Source organism: Phragmites australis, chromosome 5 (assembly GCF_958298935.1).
Source record: "Phragmites australis chromosome 5, lpPhrAust1.1, whole genome shotgun sequence".
Lineage (NCBI taxonomy): Eukaryota > Viridiplantae > Streptophyta > Magnoliopsida > Poales > Poaceae > Phragmites > Phragmites australis.
The window spans coordinates 46,538,372-46,564,063 of NC_084925.1; the positions used below are offsets into that span (position 1 = coordinate 46,538,372).

General features: G+C 41.0%; 4 protein-coding genes across 6 annotated transcripts; 1 reads left to right on the forward strand and 3 right to left on the reverse strand.

The window, feature by feature from the left end:
* Positions 1–4,146: 4,146 nt before the first annotated feature.
* Positions 4,147–5,176, reverse strand: LOC133917766 (LOB domain-containing protein 16-like). The gene is made up of 2 exons (XM_062361625.1): positions 4,722–5,176; positions 4,147–4,616 (listed from the first exon to the last, which is right to left on the reverse strand). The coding sequence occupies exons 1-2, from the start codon at positions 5,049–5,051 to the stop codon at positions 4,299–4,301; spliced, it is 648 nt and encodes a 215-aa protein (XP_062217609.1). The 5' UTR covers positions 5,052–5,176; the 3' UTR covers positions 4,147–4,298.
* A 1,147-nt stretch (positions 5,177–6,323) lies between these two features.
* On the reverse strand, positions 6,324–9,367 carry LOC133920122 (uncharacterized). Its single transcript, XM_062364776.1, has 5 exons — positions 9,078–9,367; positions 7,651–7,934; positions 7,473–7,562; positions 6,914–7,314; positions 6,324–6,824 (listed from the first exon to the last, which is right to left on the reverse strand). Exons 1-5 carry the CDS (start codon positions 9,295–9,297, stop codon positions 6,560–6,562), a joined length of 1,260 nt encoding a protein of 419 aa, XP_062220760.1. The 5' UTR covers positions 9,298–9,367; the 3' UTR covers positions 6,324–6,559.
* Positions 9,368–14,537: 5,170 nt separating this feature from the next.
* Positions 14,538–17,817, reverse strand: LOC133920123 (deoxyhypusine hydroxylase-B). 2 transcript variants are annotated; one of them, XM_062364778.1, is made up of 7 exons: positions 17,529–17,817; positions 16,115–16,248; positions 15,809–16,035; positions 15,588–15,726; positions 15,046–15,172; positions 14,842–14,960; positions 14,538–14,751 (listed from the first exon to the last, which is right to left on the reverse strand). In XM_062364778.1, exons 1-7 carry the CDS (start codon positions 17,683–17,685, stop codon positions 14,722–14,724), a joined length of 933 nt encoding a protein of 310 aa, XP_062220762.1. In that variant the 5' UTR covers positions 17,686–17,817; the 3' UTR covers positions 14,538–14,721. The 2 variants fall into 2 exon arrangements, with proteins under 2 accessions (XP_062220762.1, XP_062220761.1); XM_062364777.1 differs by having other exon boundaries at positions 15,588–15,679; positions 15,795–16,035; positions 17,529–17,814.
* Positions 17,818–17,908: 91 nt separating this feature from the next.
* LOC133920124 (bet1-like SNARE 1-1) lies at positions 17,909–21,782 on the forward strand. Of its 2 annotated transcripts, none has more exons than XM_062364779.1 (6): positions 17,909–18,027; positions 18,143–18,189; positions 20,060–20,207; positions 21,116–21,172; positions 21,256–21,315; positions 21,405–21,782. In XM_062364779.1, the coding sequence occupies exons 2-6, from the start codon at positions 18,176–18,178 to the stop codon at positions 21,492–21,494; spliced, it is 369 nt and encodes a 122-aa protein (XP_062220763.1). In that variant the 5' UTR covers positions 17,909–18,027; positions 18,143–18,175; the 3' UTR covers positions 21,495–21,782. The 2 variants fall into 2 exon arrangements, with proteins under 2 accessions (XP_062220763.1, XP_062220765.1); XM_062364781.1 differs by having other exon boundaries at positions 20,063–20,207.
* The last annotated feature ends 3,910 nt before the right edge of the window (positions 21,783–25,692 follow it).

Genomic DNA, 25,692 nt, shown 5'->3' on the forward strand with positions numbered 1-25,692 from the left:
CCATTACAAACCGTCATGCAAAGAACCAAAGACCTCCCCTCGTTTTGTGCCAGGAACTTGCTTTCTATTTGGTTCTTTATACTTAGGGATCAGTGCTACTAAAGTTTTTTATTAGTGGGGTCTACTTACTCTCAAATGCCATAATAATCTTGCCTTTTGTGTGCTTAGCTTTGTTTGACTGATGACCAGCTGAATCCAAATAAATACTAGTACTCCATCTAAAACTCACAAGATACAAAGCACCAAAGCAAACAAAAATAATGAAACTGCATTCAACTTTAAGAGACAATCCCATCTAAACTTCAGGGTCTGTTTCTCAGGCCATCTGATCAGCAGCAAACCATATCCGAATTTGCTCGGAAAAGAAAAATAAACCATATACAAATCGAGATATATAACACAAATTTTTTAAGGAGAGCTACATAACAGAAATGTGCTTGTCTTCATTTTTTTATAGAATAGTAGGATCATCCCCTACTAATTATATATTAATATTAAAACCAAAAGTACAAAAGGAAGCTAGAAACCAAAAATAAAAATCAAAAGAAGACATGTACAAGTTATTCTAAAGAGGCAAGTCATATCTTCATAAGTTCAGCTCGAGATCCTTTTGCCCTATGAATAACCAAGGCAAACTCTTTTTTTAAGAAACATCAAACTAAACCCGGAGTTGGATCAGCATCATTGAATACCTAGTCATTTCGTATGTTCCAAATACTCCAACACATAAGAATAATAATTTTCATTGCAAACGGAACATCCAATCTCTTTCTGAAGAGCGTTAAGGATTGCGGGGTTCTATGAGTATCGTTAACTTGTAAACCCAAATGAGACCAGCAAGCTTTTGCAAATGGACAGAGTAGAAAAAGATGTAACCTACTTTCTTTAATTTGAAGAATAACAGGTGTAGGAAGGGAGCTGCATTTGTTTCCTGTGGAGAAGCTATCTTGTATTAAGCCTGTCTTTAAGAAGAAGCCAGAAAAAACATTATGCTTCATTTGACAATTACATTTCCAAATCCATTTGAAGATTGGGTGAACTCTAGAATGACCCACTGGAGATTTACAAGCCTAGCTAGCACTGAAGATAGTATTGTTTCAGATATATGCCCATGTGTCATTGGAAGTGCTCATAGGGGCATTGTTGATATGTTGTTGGAGAACCTGCAGTTGATCATAATCCTGAACCTAAAGAGGCAGATTAAAACATCACGAAGATTGCTCATGTTGGATGCAGCCTGGAGGGTTAGCCTCCTGTCCTTGCTAAAAGAAAATAACTTAGGATGGACATGATGAAAGATATGACCTACCCAAAGATACTCCCAGAGGAGAACATGCTTCTCTTCGTCCTTGTCCGGTTTGCAAAGTTTGAGCTTGTGAAATATGGTACTCCCTCGGTTTCAACATAGCTTCTTATCTTGAGACACAGCATTCACTGGCTAGCATCCTAGGCTACCTAACTATGTGTAGATCCTCTTATATTAACCCTGAGAAACCAAGTTAAAATATGTATTGGTTTATATAAGATGAGTGATTAATAAAATTATTGATTTTTTTTGTTAAATTTTGGATTGCTTGAGCTTGTTTTGAATAATTTGATTATAGACTAACTAGAGTTAAAGTTGAAAAAAATATGTTTGTTTGTCTCATGATATGCAGGTAATAGATGTAACTTGGAGGTTGACAGTGGGTGATCGGGGCTAAGCGAGTGATTGGTGTCGAATGATCAAAAAATCTAAACGGAGTCAAATGTGATACTAGCTGAACATGTGGATGTCAAACAAAGCATTAAACAGAGGATGAAAATGGTATATTGACAAAATCAAACGAAAGAGATGTTGATGCAAGTGACAAGACGGTCTGAGGGATCAGGAGTGGGAGAGACTTATCGGTAGTCAGGATTATAAGATAGAGTACGCGTGTCGACATCAGAGCGTGCTTAAGGTGTAAGCAAGTGATAAGTCACACTTTAAAATATGTAGAGGGTTTTACAGTTGGATCTCAAATCTGTGGGAGGACTGAAGGAGTATGTGGCATCATCGTGAAGTTTGCGTCAAGATGAAACTAAATCGTGAAGATGCCACGGCCGTTCGATGGACGAAGTAAGAAATGAAACAAAGTACCATCGGTAATAGGTAGACGTGTATTATAAAAGAGGGGTATTTTGGTAACAAACTAGAACATTTAAGGATCAAATTTCTTAGGCCTATAAATATAGAAATAGGGCTACGAGAGAGTTTTTCAACTAGTTGAGCCTTTTGTTCCACCCATTTGAGAGCCTAGTGTTAGAGATTTAGAGGAGAAGAAAATGGGTGCTTAACTTATGTAATATGTGAGAGTTTTTGAGAGAAAATTTTTATAATCCGCCTAAAATAGAGTTGATCTCTTTGAGTAATGAAATTTATATTTTTGTATATACTTGAATTCCCCTCATTTTAGTATCTCTTTATTGGTACTTTTTCAATCATGATTTTCTTCTTCTTTTTGAGCTGTTGTTTTTCCATATTTGTGAAGTAATTCTTCTTATTGCTAAATGCATAAAAGTTCATATACTCATTTATTTGAGAAGGTCTTAAATCTCCTTGCCTCTAGACCATCAACTTGAAGAGTCGTTTCTTTCGGTGATTGTCATTTTGTTTTGTTATTAATTTAAGTTTTAAACTCTTGTGCACAAATACACATTAAATAATTTTGAATAGAGACTGATTCATATTCTATCTATGGAGTCATATTGATTTGAAACTTTCTTTCTCGTTTTGTCTCTCTAAAGTTTATGTTTTCGTTTATGCATTTTTTAGAAGCGTTAGTCGACTAAAGAGTAGAATATATATTTCGCAAGAAGTTCATTAGACGTCTATTCACCTCTTTCTAATTGCCTATCTCGGTCCTACAAACCCACATTAATCACACGTTAAATCTACGCTTGATTTGCTACGATCGATAAAGAGGGCGGATCACAAAAGTCACTGACCTATCCCTATTGTTAAATCAGCTACGCATTCGTCGTGTTCAAGCACATTACTCAAGGTTTCGAGGTTCTTGCTTGCTTTACATGCCGCAGTTTTCAGATCCATTGGCGTTAAGAGTCTTGATCTATAGAGCTTCTGCTCTCAAACGTTTTAGCCTTTCGTCACGGATTAAGTAAGAACATGTCTGAATGAAATTGTAGAGTCCCAAGGTACCAGCCCTACAAACCTATTACAGTAGCACTGTTCTTATCTGACGACTAAAATATAGATATTGTAGAGTAATATTGATTACATCTATCTCAGTTGTTGCAATGCAATTACCATTGGGTTATGAATGGCAACACAATTCTATTTGCAATCCAATCCGGAACACCAACAAGTAGAAGGAGCAGTAATGTACAACTATTGGGTAAGTTGGTCAATCATTCAATCACAGTCAATCCTACCAAGAAATTAACCATTGGGATCAGTGACCTTCTCTTTTCACCGTGCTTCAGTCAACATTTATCCAGTTGCAGGAATCAAAAGTACACGGTGCTGTGGCTGAGGAGTTCATACCTGCCCTTCATCAAGGGGACAGTCACTGTGTGTGGCATGAAAAATTAGGATTATCATCAGCAGCAGCCTATGAATGCATACAAGTCCTTTTAGGGTCTCTAGATAGAGAGCAAGAACTTGGTGCCAACTCAAAGTTGTGTGTAATAACTCTTGCTTCAACTTCTGAAGCTTCTAGTATCCCTTAAAAAAACTCGTGACAGTTTTTATCTTGTTGGCTTGCAAGGGAACATCTATCGTCACTTCCTGTAGTTACATCAATCAGGAAAACATTTTCAAGGCTCACGAAGACATGAATGAATGTTTGCACAAAACTTGGAGCAGAGGCTGTTTTTCAGGACCAGAGCAAAATAAGCACAGAAGTTCATAGTGCAGTTTGAATAGCTCCATCATCTGCTGACTAATGACAAAACATACTGAACTTTGTTTCAAACAAGTCTTGTTGGAGCGGTGGAGCCTGTCTATCACTCAATTATGGCCAGCACAATATTGTACTTCCACATTGCCAGTGGCCAGTGATGTCATAGGAATATGGGTTTATGTATCAATACTTGCAACAGCAAGTTCTTATTTAAACAGACTCAAGTCTAGTAATCATCAAAAGCATGCACGCTTGCCCGCTATATATGATTTCTACTACTAATTAAGATCAGAACACTGATAATAATAAGAAAGTTGAGTACATGTTAATCGATCTCCTTTTCCATGAATCCTAGATCTGGCACTTGCATTAGTCAAGTGGAGACGGCAGCAAATTAAAATGGCCTTATTCGATCTACAGGGAGTAGTTGGGGCTTCTCATCATGGCCTGGGCCAGGTACTGGAGGTCCCCTGCGTCCGCCTTGGCGCAATGCTGCACGCCGACGTCGTCCCTGAAGCCGGCCATGAGCTCCGGCAAGAGCGCGCCGGGGGGGAAGCAGTCGTCAAGGGCCCCGGGTCTTCTGGCGCTGCATGCTGTGTCCTGCCGGAGCAGGGAGCTGATGCTGTTGTGATCCGGCCACTGGTGGTGGCTCACCGGCGAGTGCGCGCTGCCCTGGACGCCGCACGCCAGCTGCGCCTTGGCCTGCATCAGCTGCGCTTGCAGGATCGCGACCTGAATAGTGATCGAGCAGGAGCAGGATGTCAGCATCTGTCATGCCTCGACACGCATGCAAGATGAGCCAAACAAGATCGAACAGCTATATAGCATGCCAGTCACCTGCTGCTGGAGGGCGAAGATCTGCGCGACGCATCCGTAGACGGGGTCGCGGAGCCTTGCCTGCGCCTCGTAGGCGATGGTGACGACGGCCTCGCAGCGATCGGCGACGGGGAGGTGGGAGAGCAGCTTGGAGGCGTTGCTGGCGCCGAACACCCTGTGGATGGCCGCGAACCGCGCCGCGCCCTGGTCGCTGCTGAAGTAGGGCGCGAACACGCACTCTGGCACGCACCGCCGTCGCAGGAACTTGCAGGCCCCGCACGGCGACCCCACCCCCGTCGCACCAGCAGCGGCGGCCGCGCTTCCTCCATTGGCAGCAGTAGCTCCGGCCATGCCGGTCGATCACTTGCTGCCAGTAGTCTCCCTAGCTACTCCAACTAGATGCAACTAGTACTCTTGTACGTACGATCGATGCTAGTGGTGGTGCTGGACTAGCTACCGGTGCAACTTGAGATGGATTTATAGATGGCTCAGGCTGGCGAAGAAGAAGAGGAGGGGGAGCCGGCCGGGGAGGGGTAGTAAACAGGTAGGGCAGGGTGTCTGGTTCGAAGGGAGCAAACGTGTTAAAACTGCCCCCAGCTTGGCTTTGTTTAGCTTAGCTTAAAAAACCAAGCTCTCCTAGCTAGTACTACTTCCTCCTGCTTCGAGTGTACATGTCTACACGGCCCTGCGATTTGTATCATGTTTGATTTTTGCCACGGAGTAATAGATAAGGTATGCCACTAAGACTTGCAATTGCTTCAGGCAATCTCTAATGCATCACGATTAGATTGATAGTAGAAAATCTAGCGGTACCGTTTATATATTTTTTTTGAATTTTTTTCCATGTGTATATAACCGGTGAGTTGTGCAAGATTATCTAAAAACTATATGCATTCTAGTTCTAACTTGTTCTTTTTTGTTTTTTCGTGGAGAAAGTCTAGTTCTAGTTCTAACCTGTAAGATGACAAGTAAAAGAAAACCTGCAGGTACGCACGTTTGGAGTTGCACATCACAGGTAACAAAGAAGGGAGTAGTCCTAGCAATCAAATCAATGTGGGAATTAGATTGGATTGGATTGGTAGCGATGAGTTGAGCTGAGTTGAATTGAATCGATAAAAAAATGCAGGTGGTTGTGCACGTACGTGCTGGTGGCATAAACAACGCATTTCGCGCCGAACGACCGCAGCACTTGGCACGGTCGAGTGACTCCCCCGGCGGCCCGGCCACCTGCCGCCGCTGGATTTATCCGGCCCTCTCCCATCAATCTAGCACTAGTAGTACTAATGACTAATCTATCGCGAGCTCATCTGATGACGACGCCCATGCATGCATGATTGCTTAATCGACGCCTTTGACTCATTTGGCCTTTTCCCCCTCTTGTGTTTCAGTCCAAGCTAGCTGTCTGAGACCATGGAAGAAGGTTCAAGGGAACAAACACACAGCTTGAGGTTATCATACTGGTTATTCTAATCACAACGACCTCTGCTACATCACCACAGTTACCAATATCACACACATTGTCAACCCTAACTTGCAGTTACGAGGAGACGACGCAAAGAACGGTGCGCCACCACACGTGCACGTGCACACGGTTGCCATCAACGATGGAAGAACTCGTGGAGATGCATCCAGATAACAGGTTTCACATTCAGTCACAAGGTTACAGCCAAGAATACATCGTCGCATCATCCGTAATGATCACACCCTACACCGAAGTCCATGGAGCCAACAAATCAGGCAAATGCCGTCGTTGTTGAATCAGATGTTACATGTTTCTTTTTTTTTTTCAGGGGAAACACTCTTCACATCATCAGGCTACACCACAAGGGTAGCGGGATCAGACGGGGCAGCTTGCCGACTCAACCGAGCCACTGTGTCGCGCGCCGTTCACCCCCACCGCCGACAGCATGGCGAATGCTGATCTTCTCGCGGGAGTACTTCTCCTGGAGGTGCTCGAAAGCGTTCACATCAAGCTTCCCGTTCACCGACTTGCCCTGCTTCCGTCGGATCTGCTGCTCCTTGATCGAGTTCCACAGCTTCTCGATCGCGTCCCTCTGCTGCCTTGTGAACCGGTTCACGTTGTCGTAGGCGTGCTTGGCAAAGATGTCAATGGCAGTTTGTGTCCTGACAAGCAAGATATGATTTAACACGGTATAAAATCTACCATATGTTTGTTAACACCTTACCACACGATGATTTATCAGAGAACTCACCATGGTATTCTATAACGCCGAGCAGCGATTTCTAGACATTTCAGAAGGGCTTCTCGCTGTGACTTCAGAAATCTCTTTGATTCCTCCTCATCTGCTTTCCTGTTCAAAGCAGCAACTGTCTTCTCTCGAGCTCTGTCAGATTTCTTCGACTTGTGCTCAAGGAGATCATCTAATCCAAAAGGATCAGAGGATTCTTCCCTTGAGTTGGAGGCTGCAGCATGCGTGCTATCATGTGACAGAGAGTTGGAAGCTGCAGTTGGAAAGCTATCATCTGCTTTACTCTCTGTTGTGCCAGTTTTGCTTGCAACTGCAAGAGCAGCAGCTTCATCATTGTCATCATCCACCGTTGCCATTGGCAGGGCTGAGATGGCGTCTTTGATCTTTCCAACAGCCTTTGAGAACTACAACATAAAAACAAGTACATCGATCAAGTATCCCCTGGGCAGTCTGATTGCATAATTACAGCAGCCGCCACATACAACTAGAGTAATCAATTTCAAACTTGGATTGAGAAAATATCAAAATAAGCAACATGGGCGTTTAAGAAAAATATACTCACCACAAAGCTGTCATCAGTAAAAAGATCATTAGCCACAACTGCATGCAGCACCCATATGTCAAACTGATATTTCTGCCGTTGGTCGAGCAACTGCACATTAATCACAAGTTGTAAGTGCATCATGTAGTGACTTGACATAACTGAACAATATTCGTTTCAATGACTGTGGAAACTTCACCTCTGTTATACCCTGAGCAGCATTGAATAGTGTGTGGTAATCAGCTCGTACAGAAGGCTCATTGCATGCTCCTGGTGAAGACATTGCAGCCTCTAGTATAGCAAAGAAGTGACTGATTGTCCCAGGCTTGACGCTCCCAGCCTCAAAAAGCTGCAGAGCTAGTTTTGATGCCTTGCTGAATTTAGAAGGATTCGCTATGTGTGAAGTTATCTTCTGCATGGCTTCAATTATTTGCGTTTCTGAAGCATCAACAGTTGTTCTGAATCGAAGACGTCTCTCAGGAACTGCAAGAAAATATGAACCTTATAACATAACCGTGTGCAAAGTAAAACGATTTTTCCTTATTTGTTCATACCAAAAGCAACTGGCGAGAAGATAACATGCATACATTCTGTATACCAATACAAGAAAAAAAAGTAGAGGTAACAAGGAGGAATCATAATCTTTGGGCGGATGGAGATATGACTATTTTTTTCTTCCGCATAAACTTGGAACAGGCACAGTGCTATCCACTCGGTTGCTTGAACAGATTATGGAACTGAGATGAAAAACAAGATGCAGAATCGCTTACAGTTGAATAGATTAAGAGTAACCTAGTGCCGGATATCATCTAATGGTCAACACTGTCATCATACTATCCAATTATGTCCAGCACCAAATAGAAAATGGGAAGCCTACTTCGTGAGAAATGCATCATTATTAGGTGCCTTCTTGCAAATAGCACACCAAAAAACTCAGTGAGCAAAGTTTGGTATTGGTAACCATAAAATTCAATCAGGGGCCTCTATATAACTCATCTAAACCAGGTGTGAATTCCTATCATTGTCCTGAACCTTCTGACTGAGTTAATTTAGGCATCTGTTACTCCAAGCTACACTGTTTTTAGTGTAAAGAATGAGAAACGCCTATCATTATCCTGGCTCCGGGCCTCCGGCGCAAAACTAAGAGGAGGTTACTACTGCTTGAGTCTTACAGAAGCCCTAGGGCAGTAGTAGGGCTAAGAATCTCATCTGTTGTCGATCTTCCTTTCGTGCCTAGTTTCACATGATCCAAGTAATTTGCTCAACTAAGATATTCTGGATGCTTTAATAACCAATCTCAAGACACCCATCCAAATCTCGCCATGAAGCAATCTGTTCTGCCCTGATTGAACTCATTTTTGGAACATGGGAATTGGGAACTCTCTAACCCCGACTTAGAAATTCCCCCCACCTACAAAACAAAACTCGCAATACGATCTCTTCACCAAACAATCAAGGCGACGGTTCCTCCTAAATCCCAATGCGCTACACCATTTACAGTCAACAGTGTCCAACTAAACCAGTAAGGGAGTTCCAACTCAAATTCCAAGCAACAGGAGCAGCAGCAGCAGCACAACTACAACATCCGATTGAAAATTACAAGAAGCGATGGAGCAGAGATCTAACCATGGTCTTCCGCCGCGGGGGTAGCGACGGCGGCGGCGGGTGGGGTGGAGGTAGTAGTGTCGGAGGAGGAAGACTTGTTCCGCTTGAGGGAGCTCTTCAACGCGGGCTTTGGCGGCGCCGGAGCCGGAGGAGGCGGCGAGGGGGAGGCCGCGCGACCTCTGTTGCCGGCCGGGGCGGCCGCCGGCGGAGGCAGGCCTTCGAAGAGGTCGTTGGAAGACATGGACGGTAGTTTGCTTCGTTTTTTTCCCCCCTTTTCTTTACCCCGTGCGAGAGAGAGAAGGGCCCGCAGGAAGAGGTCGTTGGAAGACATCAACGGCCGGCGAGTGACTCTAAAGCTCGAGTTCTTCTTCGGGGCGATTCTTTATATGCCGCTGATAAAACTTTTAAAATCTATAATATATGAGATAATCTTAATTATTGATGTGTGAAGATTAATAATATATTATAAATTTAAGTTTTAGTCAGTGATATATACGCACAAGAATCAAAAAAGTTTAGACTAGCTTTATAGTTAAGGTGGACACACGTGCCATCAACACAACAAATGCCCAAAGTTACCTAAGGCTAGGTTTGATTCTTGGTATTGGCATGGATAAATTGAAATGATACTACAATCATATTTGGTTGCAACTTGAAAATTAATCAAAGAAATCACAGCATGAAAACAACTCCCAAATGATTATAAATCATACTTGGTTGCAACTTAAAAATTAATCAGCAACCAAGGATAAAACAAATCAGGAAATTTCATGGTGACCATGCCAGGGCATTAGGAACGGTGGCCAAAGTGGCCCCTCGTTGGATTGGTGGCCAACGAGATAACGATGCTGGCGTCATAGAAGATGATGAGGGCTAGGCTGCAATGGCCTTGGCCCAGACAAAGGCGTGATGGAGGCAAAGGTGAAGGAGATGATGCCATCGGGTGCTCGGCGACAGTGGCAACCATGGAGCTCACGGTGATGACCATGCTACATCTTCACCGGATCTGAGCGCCTAAGAGTTAGAAAAAGATACCACAGTCGACGACTGTAGCATGGGTCTCGCTACCAGACAAGGAAGAAGCATTGGCCAGCGGCGGGGTTGTTTGGATCTAAAGCAGCATGGTGGGTCGAAGAGGACAGAGAAAGTTAAAGCGATGAGGGGTGGGGGAGGCTCGAACGTGGACATTGTGGGCAAGTTCGTCGGTGGCAATCGATGGCTGGGTCACCGTCGGTGGATGTGGTTAGGTGTGTTGTTGAAATGGGAGAGAGGAGACGACGAGTTGGAACCGTTGAGTCAACGAGCTACGATTCAAAGGGGCGGAGCACGGTATTGAGATGCCTAGACTTTAGGTCATGTTTGGTAGAGTTCTAGCTCTAATTTTTTTTGGAGGTGATCATCTCGAATTCTAGAAATTCTTAGAGCTAGAGCTGTAGTCAGATTGATGGTCTTTGGTTTAGACATCTTGTTCTTATTTTAGACTAAAAACATATATTTAAATCACTTTATTTTATCCTATAAACTCCAATCCTGCATGGATCTTGAAGCTAGAGTTATGCCAAATACAATCTTAGTTGCTCTCAAATCTAGATGGAATCGGGCTCCAATTCTAATTCTGATTCTTAGCCCATCCAAACAGTTGTATTCGATAGAGCTCGATTTTATGTCGAATTCAGCGAACCAAACAGGGCCTAAGATATGTGGCGACATGGGGCAAACAAACGGTACCAATTAATATTGCTTATAACAACAACCATAACTAGAAGAATAATTAAGGGCTTTATTTTTTCTTTTAAATATTTTAGAATATGAATGCTATGGCAAGCATCTAGAGGTTTGTCTTCTAGAATCTATACTCATAACATCTAGAATTATCTTCTTTGGAGCTCTATTTAATTTTCTCAACAAATAATTATACAATTATTGACATTACATCATAAGCACCGTTGGAAAGCATAATATATAATATATAACATAAGAAACCTACAAATCGCCTCATCACCTCATAATTTCTCAAGCATTTGATAGAAATCCTTTTAATATTTTTCCCTTTTTTTCAACATCTTATCTTACCATAAAATTTCCATTGTCACCTCTAAAATCTTTTTCTTATAAAGAAAACTTCTAGAATGTTATTAAGATCAACTAAATGTACAATTATTTTTACAATACTCTAATATCATAATATAATGTAGAAAATCATCTAAATCTTGATATTTTTTTAAAAAAATGTTTCTAGAGAAAAGATATTTATGCAGAAAATAGATTGGCACTGCTACGTAATAATGATGCAATGAATAATCTAGGCTATAAGTTTTAGAGATAGCCATATGGGAGCATTTGTTATTTTGATATGTTGGTTAGTAGAATAACTACTTTGATTTTGCTATCGCGGATATGAATCTTTCTACTCGCTAGTTCTTATATTCCATAATAGATGCCAATTTTTCATAATATGCATAGATAATATGTTGGTCACAATAAAATTCTTCGCTATGCTAATATTTTTCTTTAGAATATCGTGTACTATAATGACATATATTTTAGTAACAAAACATGAATCCTAGAATATTACACCCATTTGTAAATTTATGTGTTTGCCACTGGCAACCCATACAGGTGAGTGTGATAGAATAGGATTTGGCAAAATAGCTAATAGGCCCGGGTGGTAAAACAAGTTTTTGTGGAGGTGAAATAGTCCTCTATTGGAGTCATCGTATATCTTGTAGTAAAACCACGGTTTCAAGACGGTGTTCTCGAATGCAATCTCATATCATGGTCACGACCAGTACACAGAAGGGCATTATTTTCAGTATCTCCAGTGCACAGGTACCATTCACCCTCCAAAGCTCTTTAATGATGAATTGTAGAATTTCAGAAAGACCGCATGTCTGTTGCACAGGGGGAGAAGGGAGCAATGATTGCAAACCAAATATTCATCACCCAAACAAGAAGTTTGAACCATTCCTGATGATCATGTGGTTACATATGGGCCTAAGGACACCTTAAGCAAATATTTCAATAGTGTTGATGTGTTTTTATAGTCAAATTCAAGTCAACCTTAAGATGACCTCAGGTCATCAAAGATATGATCAAGGTAAAGACAAATCTTCCTCTACTTGTTATGACAATATTTTTTAGTGTCAAAGGAGTATTCGGAGACATGCACAAACCATTCTAATGCAGCTACTTCAAGAGCATCAGAAGTGAATGAAAGAGAATCAACCCATCTTTAGTAGCTTTTAGAAAGAAGCACTGAGGTTCCATGCCAAGTATTGGAATTCCGTAATGGTGCGCCACCTAACACAATACACAATATCAAGGTTCAGTTCAAAGGACCCCTCATCTGTGCACTCGTAACACATTACAATGGGCATTTTCTTTAGCAACATAATGAAAACCATGCAGATATCAAAACACCAATTGTGTAAACATAAACCAATTTAGCATAATTTTGATATGGTTGTGGGGAAATTGCAAAACTTATTTCATTCTAATTAGAGTTCACTAGACGCTAGGTGCTAGACAAGCGGTAGGGCTGCCGAATGCGTGAGTTGAATGAAGTCAGCGATGGAGTCTATCTCCGATCCGATTAAGGAGTCGATCTCTGAGTCAAAGAAGAGATCCTTAGGGGTGTGATGACGATCAGTTTGGAAAGAACCATGAGTTGCTTGCAGTCCACGTTGGAGTTCATCTCCAACTTGGTGAAGAAATCCGCCTCCGAATTGATGAAGAACTTCTTCAGGGATAGGATGGAGAACAGATTGAAAGGAGGTAGGTCCTATCATGCAATTCATGGACCGGGTGGTCTGGCCTAGAGATTTAAAAGGAACCCTAGGGATGCATAATGATATTGTTGAACCCTCCAGTGTGTTTACTTTGTTGTATGTCTCTTGTTTGTCCATGTGTAGATGGAACCAAGGTGATGAGATAGTCCAACCCCTGAATAGATGTGCTTCGAGCCCAAGGTTCTGGTGCCCTTGTTTTTTTTTTTGTCCATATCTTTCTCAGTAGTTTGTCCATGTCGTGAAAGAGTATGAGATTGAGAACTAGCCAGGTCAACCTTGAATAGAAATCAAGAACAATTTTTGTAGCATCGCTAGTCTATGGTACAAGGGCCTGAGAGCTGATGAATTGATTCTGGAACTTGAAAAGTGAAATATATCTCCATTCTGCAAAATTCACAATGCCTTATTGGTGGTGTCTAAGTTCTGATGCTTTGTAGTTTCTTGTTAGAAAAATTAGACCGTGTAACAACTTAGATCTATCGAGGTGAATAATGTAAGATCACAGACAATATTGGAAATACGATGTTTATTAACGAGGTTTAGCTGAAGTCTAGATCCCTAGGACAATGACTACGGACATTCCTCCCTATAGTTGCTGCGTCGGTCGCTCAGTGCCCTAGCAAGTCACCAGCACCCCTGCGAGCATATTGTGCTATATCATCATGATGGTTACAACATCGGTCCTCTCATACTGATACTCGCTTGGTTGCCTTCTTCATCTATGTTCATCGCTCACCTTCTCCAAAGGTTCTACCCGGAAGGTAGTTGGTTCTGCTCCTAACATCATCAGAGCAATTTCTTATAAGTAGACATGTTCCATTCAGTTATGAGGCTTGCTATGGTTGTGCCTAGCTGCTCCTGGTGATGATGTCTACTAGTTTTATATTACCGGATTTTTCGGTCACAAGCATCAAGTAGAGCTCCCACTCCACAACAATGTTGCTCAAGTTGCAGGAGCGTCTCAAAGAATGGCTCTGGAGGTGACGTGAGATTCCACATCGGTGCTGGCTCGGAAAAGCAACACATGAGCATTGGCTACTAATTGTGTTAGGCTTGGCACGGACGTGGTTCCACTGATGTACTGCACCGCTACTGCATGCCCGCTGACACATAGGATCTGGTATGTCAAATGATCCCTGTCCGTGATAATGATCTCTCTCTCATTCTCTCTCTCAAGTTTCTGTTGGCAGATTAAAAAAACAAGTTTCTGTTGGCATAGGAGCAAGTGAGCAATTGGAAATCCACCATCCAATAATTTGTTACTACAACATATACCCATATTTATTTACTCTTATAGTGTTTGCACGTACTACTTTCTAGAGCTTAATTGTGTACTTGGAAGCTCGGAATGTCTATTCGTTGAAGAGATATGTACATTCCCAAGGGCATAAGAACTGTGACAGCTTGACCACACCGCTGGTGCTCGGATCTGCCATGAATCGGACACTGCTGCTACCTTGTTGAATCTGAGCCGCACCGCCAGGCTGTGATGTTTTTATAAAATGATCTTTCGGTGCAAAATTCTGAAACAGGTGATCTTTCAATGGTATAAAACGGATTTTCCCTTATTACATTTACACGACGTTAGTCATCCATTGCAAACCAGTGGCAGTCTCAATGAGTTAACCACGATTGGCATCGGTGCCAACCCCGTTTTCTTCATTGCAAGAGTACAACTAGGAAACGAAACCAATTGCAAATCACCCAACTCGATAAATTTTCATAGCTACATGATTTTGTTTCTTTCACCATATTTCATGTTCCATCACATCACAATTTCAAAAAAAGAAGAAGAAATCTATCAGGACAAGCGTATTATCGAAGCCCATGGAAGCATGTCTGGTGATGAAGGGGAAGCAGCAACGAGACGACTCCTACTACGCATGAGGAGTCTGCAGAAAAAGAAACTGCACGGAAAGTGTACGCTGGTTAAAATCCACACGAGAGTATGTAGATACATATCACGAATATTTCTTTGTGTCGATCTAGACAAGTACCTCAAAGGACTTCCCCGATCTCTCGTACTCAAGCATGCTGAGAGCTACTTCACAACTCTGCGAGACTATGGGCTCAGGATCCTTCGCAAATTCCTCCAAAAGTGCGACACTTTCTTGATCTACAGCACAGCAGGAAACTAAAAAATGTCTGCATGGACTGGATATGGTAAATGGCATTCTGCAAAAACTTGCAGTATTAGTTACCTGCAATTGAGCCAAGGGCTTCAGCAGCTTCATGCCTGACCATTGGATGCTCACAGACATTCTTCAAGACAGTAGAAAGTGCATCTGAAGCAGCTTTATTTTGCAGCTGACCTAACACATAAGCAACCTGCAGAATAATACAGAGAAAAATGCAATTACATTGTATAAACCAATAGGCCTTGGAATGGTAAGACAAGAACAAATTATCTCAAGTAATTCATCAAATTGATCAATGCTGATAAGTGAATATGACCTCATTAAATCAGGTAATGTGCCTTCGGGAATCTGAAGCACTTTCATGCCACCAAGGCACCAATCCTACCCTTATCTCTTGGTAATTGTTTTCTTATTTTGAAAGAGCCCCTAGAATTTAGATATAACTTCTTACAGTTTTAAATGATAAGCTAGGTTGCTAGAGACACAAGTTATGGGACAACAGAACAAATCCCTTTCAGAATTTAGATATTAAACATTCCATGTTGTCTGCTTCATGATTGTGGAAAACAGGTGCGAACAAGTACTAGCTAAAGTTTGAAGGGAACCTCATGGCGTAAAAGAGCACTTTTGACACTTAGAGCTGCAACAATAGCAGAAACAGCAGCATCTCCACCATCATTCCTAAGCGCAAAAAGAGCTGCATAACGTTCATACATGCTTTCTTGATCATTGAGGAGAAGATCCCTGATAAAAATTCACCACGTAGGTAACAGCAAGGCTATGTAAAGTATAATGACAACATGTAAGACTACCTCGAAAGAGATACCTTAGTTGATCTACTGAAAGTCCCTGCTTTGCAGGCAGTGCTGGATCAACTGAGAGGAAGGGTGAAATGGTTGAACTCTCAGCACCACTCACATTTTTCTGCTCTTCTATCCGTCGTAGTGCCAGCTCACAAGTTTCTTGTACCTCCACAGCAGGATCAGCAGCTAAACTCTCCTCCAACAGAGGAATGCTCTTTTCCAGGCCAATGGCTCCAAGAGCTTCAGCAGCCTGATCAATAGGCATACACAATTATTCAAATGGAAGCAAAGCACTAGAAGCAGCATATAACATTAAATTCAGTAACTACCTCATGGCGAACAATTGGATGTAGAGAAAGATCTTTGAGAACTGACTCCAGTGCAGGGATGGCCTGAGCATCCTGCATTTGTCCAAGTGCAAATGCAGCCTCATGGGCAAGCAAGTTTGAAGAATCCCTTGCAGCTGAGAATTGCAGCAAATATGTCAGGTTTTCTTGAGCCCTTTTCTTTCTAGTTCGAGTAGCATTTCCATGGTCTCTCAAACACTAAGTTGCAGAAATTGGAAGCACAGTTACTAGTGTAGTGGGTGGTTCCAAATCAGTCGCTTAATATGTTTTATATTTGTCTCTTTTTTTTTTCACTTCTTGGAAGAGAATAGAAGCACTACTCCTCCAGCACAGTTTTCTCCATAGTGATAACAAAATACTAATAGACATTAAGAGGTAGCTAATGTGTCAGCAATGTTCACACTTACTATTGACAGTAGACAAAAGTAAACTCTACTCCAAGTGGTATTGAACAACAGAAAAAGGTGGTAGACATAAGAACTTTTAGCAAATTAATATGTGCATGGCAATAAGTAAAACTGAAGAAGAAAGCTATTTGTGATAAGGACCCTCGACAACAAATACATTGGTTCTATGTTCAGTAATCCACGCCAAAGCTAGCAGCTAATATTTACAGCTCTCTTCGAGATATCCCCAAAATTACTGTGCAGAAAGAAAGCTATTTGTGATAAGGACCCTCGACAACAAATACATTGGCTCTATGTTCAGTAATCCACGCCAAAGCTAGCAGCTAATATTTACAGCTTTCTTCGAGATATCCCCAAAATTACTGGCGCCAGCAGAAAGAAAGCTATTTGTGATAAGGACCCTCGACAACAAATACATTGGTTCTATGTTCAGTAATCCACGCCAAAGCTAGCAGCTAATATTTACAACTTTCTTTGAGATATCCCCAAAATTACTGGTGCCGGCAGAAATTTAACACGCGGAAACTCCAAAATTCAAAACCTGCTAATTAGCTCAAACAAAAACTACTATTATCCAACATTATTAGCCACACACCAGATCTTGTGAAGGGTGATCCATAAGACAACCAGTGTTAGCGTACGATCAACTAGCACAGCCTAGTCTTGAGATCTATTCAATGAATAAGGTGAAGAATCTATAACAGATTAATTCTTTCTAGTATCAACACCTCAGCACTACTAAACAGGGCGAGGGTCACTGAACTGGGGCGAATAATGAGGCCACTAAAACTTGGAGCTACATTGAAGAAATACCTTAGACCAATACTACTACCAGGTAACAGCAAGGCAGCTAATTAGTGAACTACAAGCACAGTAGCACGGAATCTACTCAGTTCGCGAAGACCAATCCACAGGCAAAGCTGCTAAAGCCTCCACAGGCGTTGAAGATTTAGCAACGATAAGAGGGTGGTGAGTCTGTGGGACGAGACCTTGGAGGAGGGCGCGACGCGGGGCGTCCCCGCGAAGGTTGCGGAGGGAGAAGAGCGCCCGGAAGCGCTCGGCGATGGGCTGCTTCGCGTCCAGCAGCCGCTCGCACAGGAACCGCTCCATCTCCGGGGACGGCTCGAACGCGGAGGAAGCCTCCATCGGCGGCGACTCCAGACGATTCACGCGGCGGCGAGGCTGGCGGCGGCGGCGGCTGTAAGGCAAAATCCGGCGACGGCTCAGAGAAAAGAGGGGCAAGAATGGAATTCGCGTTTGAGTCGACGCCAGCCGTTCGATCGAAACAAGCCACGTCACCACGCGGATCCAGAAGCTTCCTTCTGGCTCTTCTCACTGCCACTGGACCCCATGCAGTTGACCCAGGATACGGGCCCACGTGGCAGTTACTGGCTACTTGTAATCTCGAAGCGTGTCCCCCCTCTTAACATTCTCGGATTCTCCCCTTCGCGGCTCCTCGCGAATCCCAAATCCGACGCGAATTGAGAGGTAAGCTCGCCGGATTCACCCTCAGATCCGCGGACCCGTTCATCTCTCTCCGGATTTTTGTTTCTCGTGTTTTTGGAGCCTTGTTTCTGATGGGTTTTGTGTTTGATCCGTGCAGGCAGGGGACACGATTCGAATCGAGACGAGCGCCATGAACCCGAGGGGGTAAGATTCTGCGCCTGCTTCTTGTTTAGAGCTTTGGATTGTGTGAGATGCAGCTCGGATTTAGGGTTGATGAGCGCGAGAGATTCGTTATTAGGACCGAATGTGGCTGGCTAACTGCAGGGATTACCTGCGTTCTGATACAGTGCTGTAATGTATAACGGCATGCCATTGGTGCGAACGGTATACACCGTTTGTTAAGATGAATGATTAGTGCTGTTGTGTAGTTATTTTTTAGACAACTCTATTGCTCGAAAAAAAATTTTAGATAACTCTGTTGTTGTTGTGTAGTTACGGTTGAGGAATTTCCACACCCAACCCCTACCAATTCTTGTATAGGACAGTTTCATTTCTTCAGCTCCATCAGATTTGTCGGGGTGCTCTATGTCTGTCATTATCGTCAAATTGTCATCTGAAAGTTTATTTGTATAGTCCGCTGAAGGTGATGAGAATAGGTTTATTAGACATGGATGTTGGTTTTGACTGGGCTTTTGCTTATCTATCCCATCAGACCACTGAATTTGTAACTTGGACTTTGAGAGCTACTACTCCAAAGTTACCGATCTCTTCATTTCTGCCTGCTGATATTTATGGGCCATGGCAGCTTGAAACTTCTTGCTAAATGCCTAAGTGATTGTGGTAGTGTGTGTAGATAATTTAAAGAACAAAGAAGTTAAAATGATATCTTGTTTTAGAAATGAATGTAAGGTGATCAGAACACTAGGTATCCTGGTAGACTCTCACCGCCTTGTGGTCACAAAGAACTCTTTTCTCTTGAGCCTTCTCTCTGTCTCTCTCTGTCTCGAGCTCTCCAGCTTCTTTGCTGTGCCTAACACTGAATTTGTACTAAGAATCCAAGAATGGAAGGGGATAAAAAGAACCAGTTCGAACAATATAGCTTAATTCAAATGTTGAAATTTTTTGTGTTAGGTTTGTAGATGAAGTTTGTGCCAACCAGCAAGCCTTGCTTCTTAAGCTTTTGTTTTTTTTATGGTGACTGTTGCGATGATATTGTTACTTACATGAGCATCAGTTTCCAGACCATTTAGGAATGGTCTGTGGCCAACTGAGTACAATTTCAAATTGCTAAATGGGGCTAACATGAACTACTTACATCAATGCCTAGTGCTTATTGCGCTGTCTTTTCACATTCTGTCACTGATTTATGTTAGTTTTATGCTGTACTTAAGTATTTCAGCAGACAATGATGGTTTGGCGTATTTCATGATATGGGTCTAGAAGAATTTTTACATATTGGTCCATATCAGAGCATGCAAGTTCCCTGTGTCTGCTTTATGGGTCAGATTACTCAGATATATTTTATAACTACGAGCGAGTAGCACATTGTGATATTGATTATTGTAGAGCTTAGTTGACCTCTGTCAAAGTTAGAGATAGAAATCAGCAGTATATACCCTTTAGGGCAACATGTTTGTTTCAAAGTATTTAACATGCAATTTATAGTTTGGATTGTTTCAATGTATTTGTTCAGCTTGTTTATCAAATGCATAAGGCTGTCTTTCCTTCTTCATCCTCTTGATGCACGTGCCTAGGTGATCGTGTACTCATAACCATTGAATTTTGAACTTGAAAACATAGAAATGTTAGTCCCTTCACACTTCTACATATTTGTGAATCCTTTGCTAGGACTTGGGTTTGTATTCTATATTTTGGCGTGGAATGTTCCAATTTATTTGTATGTCCTATGGTAAACGCCCCATTGTGACAAAATTTAAGATTCATCTGAGTACTTTAGTTAGTTTGGATGTGATGACATGCATATTCCGAACCCTGTTTCTTTTGCATATTATTCCTTGTTATGTACCTATCAATTGTGTGCCGACTCTTATATGGCTATTTGCTGCACTTTTAGCAGATATCGTAGCACCAGAACTTCTCTCTTTGATGGCATTGAGGAGGGTGGAATCAGAGAAACATCCTATTCTTCACATGAGATAGACGAGCAAGAAAATGATCAAGCTATTGATGGATTACAGGATCGTGTCAGCATTCTTAAGCGGGTATTGTGCCACTTAATAACTGAAATTCTTAATGTTCTATGTTCATTGATTTTGTTATGTAAAGGAATTGTCGTGTTTGCAATTCACATTTATTTTAAGCCATGTCGCATAGATAAGATCATAAAATAGTTTTTATTTAAAAAATAAAAAAAGTTGTACTGTTTAAAAAATAGTTCCTCTCTGGACCACAACTTTAATGCATAGTATAAGTGTAGATATGGGGTCCATGTCAACCATGTGCCTTCCTGGACCATTTTGGTTTGAAATTTGGAAAGTAGTTCGACACAGCATTTGGGCATGAGTTTACCGCTTAAATTTGGCGAAGAATGTATCTGACTAATCTGATGGCCCATGTAATGACATAATGGTGGCAGCATTAATGCTATCTGAATATTTGATTGGACTTCTGATATTCTCTTGTGATCAATTTTCTCTTGAGTGTGGGTCCTGTGGGATGCATTTAGCTCTAACGGGTTTTGCTCTCTTTAGAAGTTATCAACTAGATGAAATGTAGAAGGATTCTTTAGTATTTTGGTGGAAGTAGCCAGCAAAATGGAAGGTGTGGAGGCCATGGGGCGTGACATAATTCTGATGTAACTCTGGGCCTTGTCTCTCTGAATTTGGCTGTCTAATCTCAGTGTAGACATGCCCAGTTTTAGAAACTAGAAAACTCTAATATTTGGGCTGCCTCAAATTAACATATAAGATACTGAGTAGAAGTCGCTTCTGTATTTTAGTGCGCTTTACTCAAATTTATGAATATTTTCTGTCGGCCCTTCCATTGACTACATTGAGCTTGTTTTAATTGTTCTAGCTATGGGAATCTTTCCCCATTTGTCAATTTGGAGAGGTCTCTAGACAATTATATTATATTCGTTGGGTACTGAAGTTCTTTTACCTGCCTGTAGTTGTCAGGTGATATCCATGAAGAGGTGGAGACTCATAACAGAATGCTAGACCGAATGGTATTTTATATATATCTTGTTAACCTCTTCCTTGTATGATCTCAATCTACTGTGCTTCTCCCTTACCATCATGCCTGATTCAGGGGAATGATATGGATACATCAAGGGGTTTTCTCTCTGGAACCGTGGACAAATTCAAGATGGTAAGCAACAATGGAAACAAATAATATGCTAGTTCATATGCCCTTCATATTCTTCTGAGAGGATTCGTGTCTAAATGAGCGTGACACAGGTGTTCGAGACTAAATCAAGGCGGAGGATGGGAACCCTTGTAGCATCATTCGTTACACTTTTTATGCTGGTGTACTATTTGACCAGGTAGAAGCATCATCGATGAAGCTATGCGGGTCAAGAACCTGCTGAAAATATTTGTGCCGGTCTGTTACGTCGCAGTATATACCTCAAACTCACCGTCCTAAATGCGAAGTATGCTGATCTGAGTGTCGCGAATTCTGCACTGTATAACGATTACAGCCTGTTGGATCGACTTTTTGCTCTGTCGCTGTAACTACAGAAAATGGATTCAGATTTGCCGTCTGTTCCTTTGTTATACTATTTGTATGACACTAGTAGTACTTGCAATCTTTACTAAGATGTATCCAGTTCAGTATTTTGTGCGTTGGTTGATTTGTAGCTGGACTTGTTTATTTTAGAGGCAGCTGTGAGGTCAACACGTGTCACGCGGCATCAGGCAAACAAATCCAGATCGAAGGAATACTACGGTTGTATCATGAGCAACTGGTATAATAAAAGTTTATAAAGTTGAAGACTTCTGTTCAGCGGTGCTTAATCACAACCAACGCAATGATCAAGGATGCAATAATTATTAAGGGAAGATGCCCTAATCGTGCGGGAACTAGCACCAAACACCTGTAACTAGCATAGATAATTGAACCAACCGGTCCTAATCACACGTATTTCTATACTATCTTGCTAAATGTACCTGCTTTGGCAATCTGATTTTGAATTGTAGATTTTGTCATATTGATTTCCAACTTCTCACCTGGGCAACGTTTACCACCATATCCTTGGCTTATTGTTACTAATTGATTGAAAGAGGGATGGGTTTAGAATTAGTAAGAACAAAACATGTCAAAAGTTAAACTAGCAATTAGGGAGTTGTTCTATACATATATATACACATAAAGCTAACTAAATGAACACCAAAATCTCATTAGATGTAGGCTGTGTTTGGTATTGAGGTGCACTATGGTAATCTCGTTCACAGAAGCCGCTTTTCGAAATTAAGTGTTTGGCTAACTGTTTTTCTTTTAATCTAGGTTGCAAACTGAGATATTGGTGCATTGCAAATAGTATGGTCAGGCCATGAGTTCAAAACTCCACTCTCCTTGGTGTCAGGGGCGACGCCAGGTTCATGGACCATGGTGCACATGCACTAGGGTCCTTTGAAAATTGCAATGCTATTTTGTAGTGTATTACTTAAAAATTGAACGGTTGCTATATACACAATGAAATAGTGCACCAGGGTCTTGTTCGTTCTAGCTTCGCCACTGCTTGGTGTTCCTCCTAATTATTCCTTTTCTTTTGTTTGGTTGGTGTGTACTAGTGTCACTTTGGTTGGGCTAGCTTAGGTTAGATATGTCATGCACACCACCCCATCAATGTTTGACAAAGCTTAGGTTATCCATCGCTGGGAGATGTGCCACTAGTTTAATTATTAGTGGGCAATGCTTTATTAAAAAAGCTTAGGGGTTAATGTACTTAATTGGTTTCAGTTAGCTTTGTTTTGTACCTTTCTTCTTTAGATTAGAGTGGAGGCATGAGCATGAGAGCATCACAGGATCTTTATTTGGGTGCCTTTGGTTGTACTTTGCAAATGCGATGCCATATTTGTCATGGACGACAAGAGTTGTTAGGTATCTGCACAAGTTTTTCATGCATGGTTCTGAAGATTCTCACACAAAAAAACCACATGTAAATTTGAGTGACGTTAAGCTGCAATATTGTGATTTCTGTAGCAAGGATATATACAGTGAGGAGGTGTACTAACTAATTTCCCTTAAAAAAATATAAATCAATCGCGAAAGCATTGCTGAAGTGACTTAATTCACATTGTGAAACGAGGGATCATATATACTTTATGATGAGTATTAGTAAATATTTGCCTAGTTAAGGTAACCATATGTGGGGGCAATCAAGGCTTATTTAATTAATCTGACGAAAGATGCTATGAATGGGAATCTTCTGTCAGAAAGTTTCTCACTCTTAACACACAAACAACGTATATATGTATTCTTCAGGTCACAAGACATCATCCATTTGTATTGTACAGAGATCTAACATAAAAAACATACATGTTGTTTATACTTTGCCTTGATTTGTTAAAGCAAACCCTAATTGTAGCTCCTCTCTTTGACATAATCTTAAATCTATCCCTGCCTGAGACCACTGAAGAAGTCTTCACGTCTTACTAGCTGCCTAACCTGTGGCCGCTACTCTTGTCTGCGTTATTGAAGTTAATGGCTAACAAGTCAATTAGGCCTGATCATCGTATAGAACAAATCCCATGCCATTTCTTTATTGCCATTTGAGCAGCCATAACGATATATGCGAGTAATTGAAGGCCTATATATATAATTCTTCAAGCATATAAATTTGCCAAAATAGAAGGGGACTGCACGTTTACATGTGTCAAGCACTCCAGCCCAGGTTATAAATGGTCTTCGATCGTTCATAATTCATCTCGGTTGATCATTGCTTTTGTCTCAAACTTTGAACGCAACCAACCAAGAAGCAAATCAAATTAAGCATGATAAGCAGATAAAATATTTAGTTTACAACCTGTAGACACCAGCAGCAATATACATGGTATAACTTCTTTGATAGTTCATTATTCCAATGGATAAAGAGTAAATAATATGCAAATTTTTGTCATTACTTTATCCAGAGCAAGGAAAAAAACTAATTGACTGGATGCATGCTCACGTACTCTTTCGGAATAAAAAAGCACATATCTTCCTTTTTTAAAAAAGAAACATGAACTCGCCATTGTTTTTATGCATTTGTACAATCGGCATATCTAATGGTTACGATATCTTGAAATAAGACCAATGCCGTACAAATTGTAGCTAATTATTAACTATCAGATCCAGATATAACAAGCTAGCAGGCTGCAGATCGAGCTATCTAGAAAGAGACCAAGACTGGAAGTGTCGTTTGTTTGTGGTCAGATGTGACAACCTTGCAAGTGACAAGCAAACAAACAATATTCATAGTACGGATAGAAGCACGAGTATATTTACGAACTTTACAATACCACTCAAACTTCATATTAAACTATAAAATCAAATATATTTCACATTGAATTTTACAATATCACTTAAATAACATCCTAACCGGTTTTGGAGGTTGGTTTTATCTATGTAGCAAGTTTGCATCGGTAGTTAAGCCATACAGACTGACATGTCACTTAATTTTATTTTTATTCTTTTTTTTCAAGTGGTTTTGTTATATATTGACTCGATCATGTTGCTTCATCGTCATTCAACGTCTAACTGAGCTAACATGGGCTGCCATCAGGATCTATGCTACATGTTACTTAATCTTGTTTTTATGCTTTTTTTTTCCAAGTGGTTTTGCCATGTATTGACTCGGTCATATTTCTTCATCATCATTCGACATCTAACTGAGCTAACACGGGTTGTCGCCAGGGTCTGTGCTACATGTCACTTAATCTTATTTTTATTCTTCTTTTTTTCCAAGTGATTTTGCCATATATTGACTCGGTCATGTTGCTTTATCATTATTCGACGTCTAGCTGAGCTAACACAGGCTGTTGCTAGAGTTTGTGTTGTCATATCTCTGTGAGGTGGATGGTGAATTGGACCAAATTAGCCATGTCAGCATGCCCTTTGGCAAAAACATAGGCACCACATAGGCAAAACTACCATCTAAAACCGGTTATGGTGTTATTTAAGTCGTATTATAAAGTTCAGAGTGAAATATATCTAGTTTCATAATTCTGGGTGAAATTTGAGTGGTATTATAAAGTTTATAATGAAATATATCTAATTTCATAGTTCAGGGTGAAATTTAAGTGGTATTATAAAGTTTAGGATAAACTATATCTGGTTTCATAGTTTAGGATGAAATTTGAAGATCACGTTAAAGTCCAGGAAGTGATATGTAGTTTTCGCTTACTTAAATCAACTTGTCAAGTAGGATGATTTCTAGAGATTTTTAGTTCAATAATACAGCATTGACATCATTATTGAGAAAATTACTTATAAAAGGAACAACACATATAACACATTGGATTTTATTCTGCTTCTTTTCGGAAACAAACATTCCATTCATCATATGATTAGACAATTTAAATTTTCAATGGCGAAATTGTAGAAGGCATGCACTTGACACTCCATATCTTTTAACTGCTTCCTTCTAAAAAACAATTAAATAACACAACACTCCACTAAAGATGGAGACAGACATTTTTTCATGTGAAAACACTAGTGTCAATTATTGGACAGGAAAGTAATTAAGAAGGAAAACACTTTCTC